At 34.9% G+C, this 13,360-nt stretch overlaps 1 protein-coding gene across 1 annotated transcript in view; it reads left to right on the forward strand.

The window, feature by feature from the left end:
* The window catches only part of LOC129269038 (sorting nexin-14-like), a 45,430-nt gene that overhangs the window by 27,001 nt on the left and 5,069 nt on the right, over positions 1-13,360 (forward strand). The window contains exons 16-28 of the mRNA XM_064105219.1: positions 1,126-1,211; positions 2,212-2,264; positions 2,831-3,039; positions 3,613-3,662; positions 5,234-5,334; positions 6,333-6,435; positions 7,119-7,159; positions 7,648-7,718; positions 8,018-8,063; positions 9,148-9,277; positions 10,548-10,641; positions 11,694-11,764; positions 12,957-13,052. Of these exons, the coding sequence (XP_063961289.1) occupies positions 1,126-1,211; positions 2,212-2,264; positions 2,831-3,039; positions 3,613-3,662; positions 5,234-5,334; positions 6,333-6,435; positions 7,119-7,159; positions 7,648-7,718; positions 8,018-8,063; positions 9,148-9,277; positions 10,548-10,641; positions 11,694-11,764; positions 12,957-13,052 (1,151 nt within the window). The remainder of the gene's footprint in view (positions 1-1,125; positions 1,212-2,211; positions 2,265-2,830; positions 3,040-3,612; positions 3,663-5,233; positions 5,335-6,332; positions 6,436-7,118; positions 7,160-7,647; positions 7,719-8,017; positions 8,064-9,147; positions 9,278-10,547; positions 10,642-11,693; positions 11,765-12,956; positions 13,053-13,360) is intronic.

A 13,360-nucleotide genomic window follows, 5' to 3' on the forward strand; every position in this document is an offset into this window, starting at 1 on the left:
TTTGCATTGTAAAATACATCATTCAAGCACAGATATAAAACGTATTTCAAAATTGAATATACAGCTGCATAAAATAAGTTAAAGAGCATACCTGTAGGTTGTTTCATTGATTGAATGAAATCATCCAATGACAGTATAGATAAAGTATATTTCACTTACCTGTATATAACACCAGTATGTATAGCAGCAATCATAACATCAACCACCTGTCAAATTAAAGGTAGAAAAAAAAGTAAACGGGCTTAAGCTTCAAATTTGCAGGAATACAGTATGAAGTATTAAGATTTAGGTTAGATAAACTTTTCCAGTATGCATATGGCTGCTGTGAGGTCGACAAAAGACAAAAAACAATAACAAAAGTCGTTAGGGGAATAAGCGCTGGTTTTATTGAATCATGGAGTGAATCATAACATCGTTTCACGTTTGATTTGAGATTCCAACAAAATTCTACAAAAGTGAAACCCAAAGATAAAGGGATCACATATACCTGCGGTTTGAATACATGAAGTGATGTATAGAATTATTAACTACTTTGCTAGTAGGCCTACATCTTAATTATTCACTGCGAAAGTAGAAAAACAAGCAAGTCACTTCTGTGCAAACAAATTTTGGTGCAAGCAAATTTAAATGCAAGCAAATTTCAGTACAAACAGACATGGGTGAATTACTGAATTTACAAATGTAGGAGTACTGTCATCACTAGAACTATGCTGCATGTAAGAAATATACCTGTGTATCTCTATGAATATCCTATAAGAGTATAATTTTACTTTTAAAATTTGATGAGCAGTATAGTTGTTAGGAAAAAAATATATAATTCTGTACAGCATTATACAAAATTGTTATCCAGTACATTTTGTATAGCAATCATACAAACATGCCTTGCATATTGTGATACTAAGAAAACTATTCTCCGCGATGATATGTTATGCAATAGATATTATTGACAAGCCTGGGTAATACAAAATAACATTAATTTTTATTTTGTTTTAATCTCAATACCTCATAGCACGTAAAGCACTGTAAACTCTTTGGTGGATCTTTATGTTGATGATGAATTGATTAATGCTTGCACTCATATCAATATTTAATTACTTTATTCTTATTTCATGATCCATCTGACAGAGTGGCAAGCAAGAGACCGAGTGATACATTTGCTGCTATGAGCAAGCTGGGAAGTAAAATCAAAGGTGTCTTTAAAGGACAGTCAGGTGAGGAAATAGAATTTACTAGAACTCTAGTGATATCATTAAAAAAGCATTGACCCTTTTTCCCAATTTGTTAATTTAATTATTTTCATTATCATTGTTATAATATATTTCTTTATTATCTTTGTTTATTATTATTATTATTATTATCATTATTATAATTATTATTATTATTCACTTTTTGCTATTCCCTCACATCCCATTCATTACTTTATATATTTTGTTATTTTGTCCAAATTTTGCAATTTTCTTTGTCATTTTACTCTATCATTATGGAATCATTTGATTGTTTTTATCCCGATGTCCTATATCTTACATGTTTTTTTAGAGATGTTAAAATAAATAAGTTTGAATTATTATCATTTTATTATTATTAGTAGTATTAGTAGTAGGAGTAGTAGTAGTAGTAGTAGTAGTAGTAGTAGTAGTATAAGTAGTATAAGTAGTAGTAGTAGTAGTAGTAGTAGTATAAGTAGTAGTGGTAGTACTAGTAGTAGTAGTAGTATAAGTAGTAGAAGTAGTAGAAGTAGTAGTAGTAGTAGTAGTAGTAGTAGTAGTAGTAGTAGTAGTAGTAGTAGAAGTAGTAGTAGTAGCAGTAGTAGTAGTAGTAGTAGTAGTAGTAGTAGCAGTAGTAGTAGTAGTAGTAGTAGTAGTAGTAGTAGTAGTAGTAGTAGTAGTAGCAGTAGTAGTAGTAGTAGTAGTAGTAGTAGTAGTAGCAGTAGTAGTAGTAGTAGTAGTAGTAGTAGTAGTAGCAGTAGTAGTAGTAGTAGTAGTAGTAGCAATAGTAGTAGTAGTAGTAGTAGTAGTAGTAGTAGTAGTAGTAGTAGTAGTAGTAGTAGCAGTAGTAGTAGTAGTAGTAGTAGTAGTAGTAGTAGTAGTAGTAGTAGTAGTAGTAGCAGTAGTAGTATCATCACTATTATCAATATCATTGTCATCATTATTATCAATATCATTGTCATTATTATAATGATTAGGATAATTCTTATTTTATTTTTTTTGATAGATGGAGACAGCCTGTTCAATCTTGATCTCTATGAAGAATCGAGTCAACCATCGGTAAGTACCCGCTGACATTGCAAAGGCATATTATAGTGGACCACTTAACGGCCCTATGTATATTCTTAATTTCTAAATTGTTATTTAGGGCCTCAAATATAAGCACAGGATGCTTTTTCAGAGGTCCGGGCTCATTCATATGTATTTGTTTACTTTGTAACTTCTTGATTGTTTTAATTTGCCAAATAAAATTGAATTGAATTGAATATTGTGTTTGTTTACCAGTCTGATTTCAATGTACATATAGCTTGGAGAGTGAGTGTTTAACATGATATTATGTTTGTTCAAAGGTCTGGGGCCTGTTTCATAGAGAGTTGCAACTGCTGTAACTTTGCCATTATGGCAACTACCATGGCAACCAATCAAAATCAAGGTTACCATGGTGGTTGCCCCGATGGCAAAGTTACAACAGTTGCAACTCTTTATGAAACGGGCTCCTGATGTAGATCTAGCCTCTGACGATGAGGACACACACCATACTGGCATATCATCACCCCAACATGACCTGATTGCTTGGACTGCCTTGGAGAGTTCGTGTTTAACACGATATTGTGTTTTTCTACCAGTCTGATGTAGATCTAGCCTCTGACGACGAGGACACACACCATACTGGCATATCATCACCCCAACATGACCTTAGCGCTTGGAGGGTTAGCATACCGAGCGTCGAGATGAAGTTAGAAGGAGGAAAAGAAGGATTTGTTTTCATCATCGGCATTCAGAGGATTGATGTCCGAGAAGGAGATGGAGAAAAGAACTCATGGCAGGTTGAAAGGTACATGGATGCTTTAATGTTCTCTTGACCCCCCCCCCCCCCCACCCACGCCCATGCTGCTTTGGGGGGTTTTATCTGATTCGATAATTTCATTTCCAGCAAAGTACTTATAGTTCAAGAAAGTATTTTTTTTTAAGGGAAATATAAAGTTCTTTAGAATTATCTTCAAGGGGCATTGCACCCTGGGCCTAACCCTTGCAAGAGCTTCATATGTGGACTTTGAGCCAATAGTTACGATATAATCAATATTTCAGTGCATAAAAGCCATCACAAACCTCAGTCGCATTGCCAATGGAAGGATCTCCAAATGAATGATCTCAACATTCAAATCCTCATAATTTTATTCATCCTATACTCAAATTTTATTGATTTTATTATCTGTTTTTGTACAATAACTTTTCCAAGGATTTCATTTTCATTTAAGTTATACCTCACTCTACATGTACCTTATCATATTCCACATTCTACGTGCATGTTCCTTTTTGGCTATTGGAATTAGATTATTTGAAGTATGTGGGGGTGATTAATGGAAAGTGTTTTTTTGTTTCTTTATAATTCATATTTTCTTCACAGGAGGTACCATGAGTTCTATGCACTGGAACAGAAGTTGAGAGAATTTCATGGTAAGTGAAGACCTGGCTTGATTGTTTTGAGATATCTATATTTCATAAACTACCAGATTGAGAAACAGGATGACAATTGGCAAATGATGTTGGGGTTTATAGTGTTTTGACAGGGTTTTGAATTTAGAATGGAGAAGGATTAAGGCTAAATAAAAAATACGTGGCACTGGTTGCCCCCCCCCCACCCCCTCTTTCCCTAAGATATAGCACAATTACACTTAAAATCCAAACACACATTGCCTGTGTTTGAGTATCCAAGTCATTGATTTTCATGAGGCAAAACTATTGTTAGAGAAGACAAACCCTATTTTTGAACCATGAAAAACCTCAATCACCCTGAGCCAGTTATCTAAACCTAAATAGGCTGGGCTATTTCGACGCCTAAGAAGACGGGGGGAGGGCTGATTCAGCCCTCCCCTCCTCCTTATGATCTCTGCCGTCGATCGCGCAATCGCGACAAAAGTTTCCATGCGCGTTACCCATGGCATAATCTACAAAACTATAAGATCAAATTCTGTGAAAAATCTCATTGCTAATTACTTATGCTATAAATTTATGCGTAAAATAATGTTTGCTGTAATTAACGAAATAATGCCCCTAAAATGCTAATTTTGGTTCGTAGACTCTTTATAGGGATCTGATCATATGTACTTTAAAAAAATTCAACATCACATTTATTTTCTTATGTATTTTATTGTTTCTAAATTTCTTAGTTTTTTACTTTTTATTGTTTTTCAATGGAAATTGTCGGGGACCATTTTGATCAAATACGAAATGGCATAAATGGATTTTAATCAGTAAAAGAAAAAATGATACATTCATGAATTTTGGCTAAAAACACTATTTGCATTGGATTTGTACACTTGCATGCACTTACGAAATGGTCACAAATTTGGTCTCAAAAGTTGCACGAGACTTGAAAGTAAGAAGTCAGCAAGCAACGCGGTAAAAAAAAATTGCGCGGGAGATATATAGCAAAAATGTTGAGAGGGGATGGCTGAATCAGCCCCCTCCCTTGTCTTCTTAGGGTTAAGTATTTGAACATGTGTTTCTAGACCTCGTTGGGTCCAAAAAGTACTAAACCGCAATTGCATATGCAGCGTGACGATTCCAGTAAACTCGCTCGCCAGCGCATGCAGTCATTTTTATTCTGTTTAGTAGTTTCCTTATTTCGGTGCCGATTTTCTTTCGAAATTGAAAACAAATTAACATTAGATTTCTGAATACAATATGCCTTTGAAAACTTGATTAGAGCTGCTCTTACAGCTGCTGTTAATGGTCAAACCCAAGCTCGACGCTCAGAGGTGAAAAGTTAGATAAGAGGGATTAAATTGGTCATGCAGCGTTGAAAAAGCTTCGAAATGAAATATCTTGGTTCCTCTAACGAGGTTTTTGTAACAGGGGTATAAAACCGCAATTCAGGGCCTTAACTGTGGTCGTCTCCCCAACGAGGGTGTGACGTAAAGTTACACAAACCAATATTGTTTACTAGAATATGCTGATGATAGTTATTATCCGTGCCCCACATTTACTTACTTTCATATAGATTTATATTTTATAAATTTAATTAGGTGTGTTTGAAGATGCCCAGCTGCCTGTTAGACGGCCGTTTGGAAGCAAGTCACATGACTTCATGGAGAAAAAGAGACCCGGCTTAGAGAAATATCTAAGGGTAAGTAATTCAGCTATCTTTCGTTGCACCTGTAGTGGGAGTGTAGGCATAGTTTTAAGAGGAGTAGACCCAATTAAGCATTTTGAAACACCCATTTAAGGGCCCTGGAATATCGCCATCCACTGCAACCACTAACCAGGTTTCTGTTGCATAAAGGCCACCGCACACCTTACGACTGTTCGCGATTTTGCTCATTTTCTGAAAATGTGAATGGAACATATCATTTTATTTGAGGTTAAAATTAATCGAAAGAATACTAATATAACCATTTTGAAAGATTGCAAGCCTGTATTTTGGAGTAAAGGCCTAATTAGTTTCAAATCGTAGCCAATCGTAAGACTGCTATGACGTCATTACGACTAGATATTAAATTCGCTTTTATTCTAAGAAGGATGATAGCATAGTCACAGATTTGAACATAGGTATTCGTACGATGATTTAGAACATGACACAGTAAGATATTCCAAGTCTCAATATTAGCATCAAATTCTACATTTTATTCTGAAATCGGGTCGCAGACTAATCGTAAGGTGTGCGTTCGCCTTTAAGGGTCCAACTTTACATGTGAATAGCAACCTCCTGTGTATTGCTCACATTCTTACAGGCTTTTGGTTTTTGTTGTCTGGAAAATAACAGTGAATGATAATGATTACATTTGAAAAAGTAAATATACTGACTATAGCTTCTAAAACTGAATTTATCAGTGAAATTGAAGTGAAAATTATTTGAAGACATACAACATATTTCATAAGGGGATGGATAGCTGAATCTACTGGTAGGTATTTTTAATAATTGTTTATTGTAATCATTGTAACAACCTTAAGACATTGGGACCTTCAAATATGAACTAAAGACCCATCTTTTCCAGCAACTGTGCGAATAATGTGTGACAGATTGGGGAGCCGGCACCTTTGAATGGGTTTTACCAATAAATGACGCTATACAAATGCTGTTTATCATCATCATCATCGTCATCCCTAAATCTATTGAATCTGTAGGTTCTTCTCACCAAGCCCATCCTGAGGGGAAGCCAGCTCCTCTATACATTCCTGACAACCAATGAAGAGTTTGTTAATAAGATCTTTGGAGATGTCAATCTAGGTAAGATATCTAGGTGCTAAATGGGTACCCAGTAGGATGTGAAAGTCATTGTAGCTTGTCCAGTACTGTGTGCGCCTCACAGGTGACTGACTGGAATACTCCCCAGGGAGTGGAGGATGTGCACACATTGTGTGCCGGAATGACTGATTGAATCCGAAGACCGGGGTAATGATAAATCTGTAAAGCGCTTAGACACATCACTCCGATGTATTAAGCGCTATATAAAAGCGGATTATTATTATTATTATTATTTATTTGTAGAGTTAATTCTTTGCCCACTTTAGAGTAACATATGGTGGACTACCAACTTCAACTCGAGCCACATTTCTTTCACTGCTAGCACAGAGCGCAATAATTCTATTGCACATACATTTCTTTCAAAATTAGGGTAGGCACTGGTCTGCATTAAGTCTTGTGTACAAACTATGGAATGGTAGTAATTTACATAATGAAAATAAAACTTGTTACTCAAATAATAAATTTCTGTTTTCTGATATTTGTATATTTTATGTGAGGTATAAAGGGGTTTTGTTTTAATTTTAAGAGGTTAGAAAAACTTTTGCATGTTTGAATCTGTAATTGATATTGAAAATTATTTTGATACTTGAAAAAGTGTTGACTATTAAGTGAAGATGCTTAAGTTGTATTGTGCCAGTTGATATTTATTTTGATTTTTTTTTCAGGAAAATTTGTTCGTTCAGTCTCAACCAAGGTCATCAAGGAGGTGAGATAAATGTTTCAAAATAAGAACATGTACGCATAACTAGAAATGAGATACTATGGAGTTAAAATCTGTTCAATGTATACCTGTGCGAGATCAGGGAGAATTTTCTCTAATTAAGATTCTTCATCATTGAGTGAATCCGACAAAGACCAGCCAGGATCGAATCAATCTCCCCTTAGGATGTTGACCATCGATCGCACAAGCACCTTGAAATTGAGACCAATGGTAGTCTGCGATGTTATCTACAAGGCTGTATGGTTAAATTCAAATTTTCCAAAATGTTAAGATTTTGCTTATGCGAATTCATGCATAAATCATATTTTTGCTCTTCTTCGCTATAAAGCTCCTAGATTGCTTATTTTCTGTGTGAATATTTTTCGTAGCATTCCTAACAATTGTGTTTGAAAACCAATCGCTTATCTGTTTTATGAATTTGTTGTGTATTTCTTTGTTTTTCGACCTTTTTAATGTTTGGTTTTATGTTATAGAGAGGACAGCATCTTGAGCCTTTCCTGGTAACTTTCTTAGCTTCAGTGGAAGCTGCTAAACCTAAAGCAAGGTATGTATCACCAGTGAAAGTGAATGATAATGATGATGAAATAATGATAATAATAATAATAAAAGATGAAGAAGAAGGAGGGAGGAGGAGTAAAAGAAGAAGGAGAAGAAGAAGGAGTAGGAGGAGGAGGAAGAAGGAGGAGGAGGAATGCTGATGATATACTCTCCAGGAATCACAATGCTAGGCCTTTAAATAATGGTATACATACTTACTTTGGGACTCGAGACTATTTTACAAGGACTTGTAAAATTACCCATGACATTTATTTACAACATGGTTATTCTGTTTTTTTTTTTTAGGACTGATGAATTTGAAGTAGATCCCAACCTAACAGATAAAGAAATGGTAAGGATTCTATTGCTACCTATTTCAAGAATGAAGAAAGATCATCTGCTGAGAAATAGTTAATCAATTGACTGAAATTTATATTTGAGTCCTGGGCCCCGTCTTACAAAGAGTTGCGATTTATCCAATCAATCGCAACTATGGATAGCCAGCAACGTCAACATCTATGATACATGTTTGTTCAAAATATTTTCTAACTATGATGAATATTTTATACATTCATTCTTTTCTTGAAAATTCCACTGTGCTTTTCTTTGTTTACAAGCACATTGTGCAAATTTCCTGTAGAAAAAATTATGACACTGATGGATTTCCATAGAGTTACAATTGATTGGATCAATCGTAACTCTTTGTAAGACGTGGCCCTGGTATTAATCTGACATTAACCTGACAGATTATGGTAAGTAAGGATATTATTGCTACCTATGTCAAGATTGAAGGATGACATTGAAACAACAAAAAGATAGACAATAGAGAAAGACCATGTGCAAAGAAATGATTAATAAATTGATTAATTTTTTTGTGTTTGAGTCCGGGTATTGGTCTGTAGACAAATAAAATTGTTCACTTAGAAACAACATTATGAAGGGACATACATGTATCATTGTGGTTGGGGGAATGCAGGTGGACCACTACACCGGGGTTTCCCCCTACTCTTATTCGAATAGTGCAGTGGGTTCTTAACATGCAAAGGTGGTGACTCTCCTCTACAAGGGGCCTCCATTTAACATCCTATCCGAGGGACGGAGCATTTTCCACTGTAACATAGCCTGCATCTGTGAAACAGGGGAGAGACGTTTACACACAACGCACTGGCTTCAGTCATCCGCCCGGGGTGGACTCAAACCCATGATCTTTGGTTCGACGTGCAGACACTTTACCGACTGAGCCAACTTCGCTCTCGCTTTTAATAATAGTCATTTCTTACCTACAGCTCTACATACCTTCAAGCCATTTTTACTTTGTATTATTGTGTTCTGTTGTATCTCCGAGTCTGAGTATTAGGATTTTGTCTGCTTTTTAGATTGAATCGATAAACTACCCAAATGTACAAAATTCCTTACATGTTTTTATTTTCCATCAGCTTTCCAATGTCCATTTTGAGAACAATGCTGACCAGGTGTTAGACAGGTCTAGTCTCAAGGAACCATGGGCCAATCCCAAGGCCAACTACCTACAACTCACTGGAATCATTCAATATATCTTGTACTTGGGTGAGTCTATATTTGATCCTTTACATGTACATGTAGCTCATACAAATATAGATAATATTCTGCAATCAAGTTATATGTTTTATGCTAACTACTTAAGCTGACTGGAATCATTCAATAGATCTTGTATTTGGGTGAGTCGATATAGGATCATCTACATGTAGCTCGTACAAATATAGATAATATTCTGCAATCAAGGTATATGTTTTATGCTAACTACTTAAGCTGACTGGAATCATTCAATAGATCTTGTATTTGGGTGAGTCGATATAGGATCATCTACATGTAGCTCGTACAAATATAGATAATATTCTGCAATCAAGTCATATTCTGTATGCTAACGACGTAAGCTGACTGGAAACATTCAATATATCTTGTATTTGGGTGAGTCTTTATGTGATCCTTTACATGTAGCTCATACAAATTTAAATGATATTCTGCAACCAAGTTATATTTTTTTATGCTAACTACGTAAGCTCACTGGAATCATTCAATATATCTTGTATTTGGGTGAGTCTATATAGGATCATCTACATGTAGCTGATACAAATATAAATAATATTCTGCAATCAAGTTATATGTTTTATGCTAACTACTTAAGCTGACTGGAATCATTCAATATATCTTGTACTTGGGTGAGTCTATATAGGATCATCTACATGTAGCTCGTACAAATATAAATAATATTCTGCAATCAAGTTATATGTTTTATGCTAACTACTTAAGCTGACTGGAATCATTCAATATATCTTGTATTTGGGTGAGTCTATATAGGATCATCTACATGTAGTTCATACTAATCCACAAGAAGTCTGTCAAAACTTGAACTTGTTATTAGGTTTAGAAGATCTCAAGGTTTATCATTACCATTCATCAAAAATTACCAATGTTATGTAACTCAGGGTTACCAACCCATCAGGGAAACCAGGGAATATTATTTTACTTTTTTTCCAGTCAGGGAAAAATCAGCAAATTTGATTTTAAAAATACCTCAAATCAGGGGAAAATGCCTCAAATGAAGGAAAAAAAATCAGGGAATTTTGATCGGCCCCAAAGTCGAAAGCATGGTAATCAGTCAGACTTTGTTGTGGGACTGATTTCTACGATGATTGCAGTTGTTGTGAATGTTTGTAAAATCGTAAAAATCATCCCATGATCAATCGCTACCATAAAACTGACCCCAGCAGGGAAATCTACATGTAGTTCAAAGTACTTTTCCTATTGGATAGGATTCATTTCTTATTCATTATGAATTTGTTGTTGTTTATTGCAGCTCGTTCTGTTCTAGATGTGCCTGTCTGGATGCATCAGATGACCGTGACCTTTGCCAAGATATTTGGAAACTCATTGGAAACATATGTAGATTAGTGAGTAAAGCTCACTTTAGTGATCATAATACTCAATATTTATAACGCGCTTTTCCCACATGGCCCAAAGCGCTCACAATTTCAGTAAACCTATTAATACAAACAAAAAATCAGAATGACATATTAAATGAAGGCAGTTGCCTAGAACAAAAAATGTTTAAGGGACTTCTTAAATGACTCAATTGTTGGGGATTGTGAGAGGGAGTTTGTTCCATTCCATTGAGGATGCAACGGTGAATGTTCTATCTCGGGTCTGTTTTCTTTTAGTTGGATATGTTAATTTAAGTGGGTCTTCAGAGGATCTAGTTCCACCTGGGACATGAATTTCTAAACAATCAGACAAGTATTTTGGGGCTAGGTTATAGAGTGATTTGTATACAAAAAGAATTAACTTAAAAATAATAATAATCCATTGTCATTTCTTATATCTTGAAATAAGGAATATGCATACCCATTCTGCAATATAAAACTTGTCCTCATAATTTTTCAATGAACTTTGTTGGGGTCTGCCATGTCTTTAAGCACACCTTTTCTTCTCATGACAGTCCTTATTAAAATATTTAGGCCTGTATTCTGAACTCGGGTTTAAATTAAACCATGGTTTAAAGTTGTGGTTTAACTATGGAGAGCCAATTGGGCACAAATTCCTAACAGTACACATCCAATTTATTAACTCATATGACACCCAAATTGTCTGGGAATGATAACTGAAGTATTTTGAAGTACTTTTCATCATTATGAAAGCAAAAGGAAATAAAATAATAAACATAAGAAGTATGCAATATAAACAGAATGTTAGAATTTTGGGCTCCCCATAATTTATCACAGACTTAGACCATGGTTTAAGTTAAACCTGACTTCAGAATACGGGCCTTAATGTTGAATGAATCATAATTTATGTAAACAATTTTTTTTATCTTGCATTTTCAAAGATCATGTTAAGTATTCATTTAACTACTCCTATATTTGTCTGATGTGTTTAATTTTATGAACCTTTGTATGAATTTGAAAATTCCGCAAAAAAATGACCTTTGACCTTTTTTCATTGATAGTTTTGTCAACACCAAGACAGATTTGTTGAAGACTGAGCAGATGGTAGAGCATATCATCCATCTACTCAGAGGTAAATTCAAACACTTCTACAATAATCAAATAGTTTATTTATAATGAATAGTATATCAAAGGGGTACTCCAGGCTTAAAATTGTGTGAATTGAACAGAAAGAGTAAACTCAGACAAAAAAATATGAAAATCTCAAAATCGACAAGGAATAACAAATTTATGACATTTCAAAGTCTTGCATTATTTTTGTGATGCAGTTTAATACATGACCTCATGAATATGAAATGGGCAAGCTGGTGATGTCATATCCCCATGTATTCTTTTGTATTTCATCCCATGGATTAGTCTTTATTCACATTTTGCCCTACTGATTTACTGTGTAAGACGAACTGTAAATTCATTAACATTATTTTTTTTGTCAGAGTTTGTTGACATTTTCAGCTTTTTACTTGTTGAATTTGAATATATTTTAATTTATAGATTCTGTTATTTTCAATCTGGAGTACACCTTTAATTTGTTCTGACTCCTGTTCTTCATATGTTTTCCTTTTGCTTATTTTCCTCTTCCGTCCATTGTTTTATTTCTTTTATTTACATGTTTATCTTTTCAGCTAGAGACAGTTAATTATTTATGAAGCTTTTTATAGCCCCAGCTACATTATCTACACTTTCATGGTTTCTAAAGTGAGATTTCCCAATGTAATTCTCCCCCCTCACAATTTGTTAATAACCTCATGATATAATTATATAGATGATGATCTTACTGTATTTTCACATTGATTGGAAGTAAATGTATGAAATAATAATAATAATTGGCATTTATATAGCGCTTTATCAATCTACGACTGTTCAAAGCGCTTCACAATTATTATTACCCGGTCACTGGATTCATAGCATTTCAAGCAGCCTGTTAGGCGCACACTTGCTAAACCAACCACAATGATGGTTGTTTCCTACTGGTACCCAATTAGCACCTGGGTGAGAGTGGCAAAGTGTGGATTAACGCCTTGCCAAAGGATGCTAGACCATGGTGGGATTCGAACACACGACCCTCTGATTGCAAGGCGAGAGTCAGAACCGCTACACCACGGTGCTTCCACATAGACAAAAATGAAATATGATTGCTATCATATTAATAGAAATATCCCAACAACAAGAATTTTCTAGTAATCTGCACTGCATGTCTAAATCATTTTTTTTGCTAGCTATTTAGAACATTCTGAACTTTTTCTCTTGAAATTTTTCTATTTCAGATGTACTTTTCTTTGACGAGGATCCACCCAGGACGGACGCACAGAAGCTTGAGAGGAAAGAGTTTGCTTTTGAACAGATGCTGAAATTCTTCCCAAGTAAGACCTATATACCATGATCAGTGGTACTATTAGTGGAGTTAAGGCGACCGCACACCTTACGACTGGTCTGCGACCCAATTTCAGAATAAAATGTAGTAGAATTTGATGCTATAATTGAGACTTGGAATATCTTACTTTGTAATGTTCTAAATCATCGTACTAATACCTATGTTCAAATCTGTGACTATGCTATCATCCTTCTTTAATAGAATAAAAGCGAATTTAATATCTAGTCGTAATGACGTCATAGCAGTTGTACGATTGGCTACGATTTGAAACTAATTTGGCCTTTACTCTAAAATAAA

The sequence above is a fragment of the Lytechinus pictus genome, chromosome 10 (genome assembly GCF_037042905.1).
Source record: "Lytechinus pictus isolate F3 Inbred chromosome 10, Lp3.0, whole genome shotgun sequence".
Classification (NCBI taxonomy): domain Eukaryota; kingdom Metazoa; phylum Echinodermata; class Echinoidea; order Temnopleuroida; family Toxopneustidae; genus Lytechinus; species Lytechinus pictus.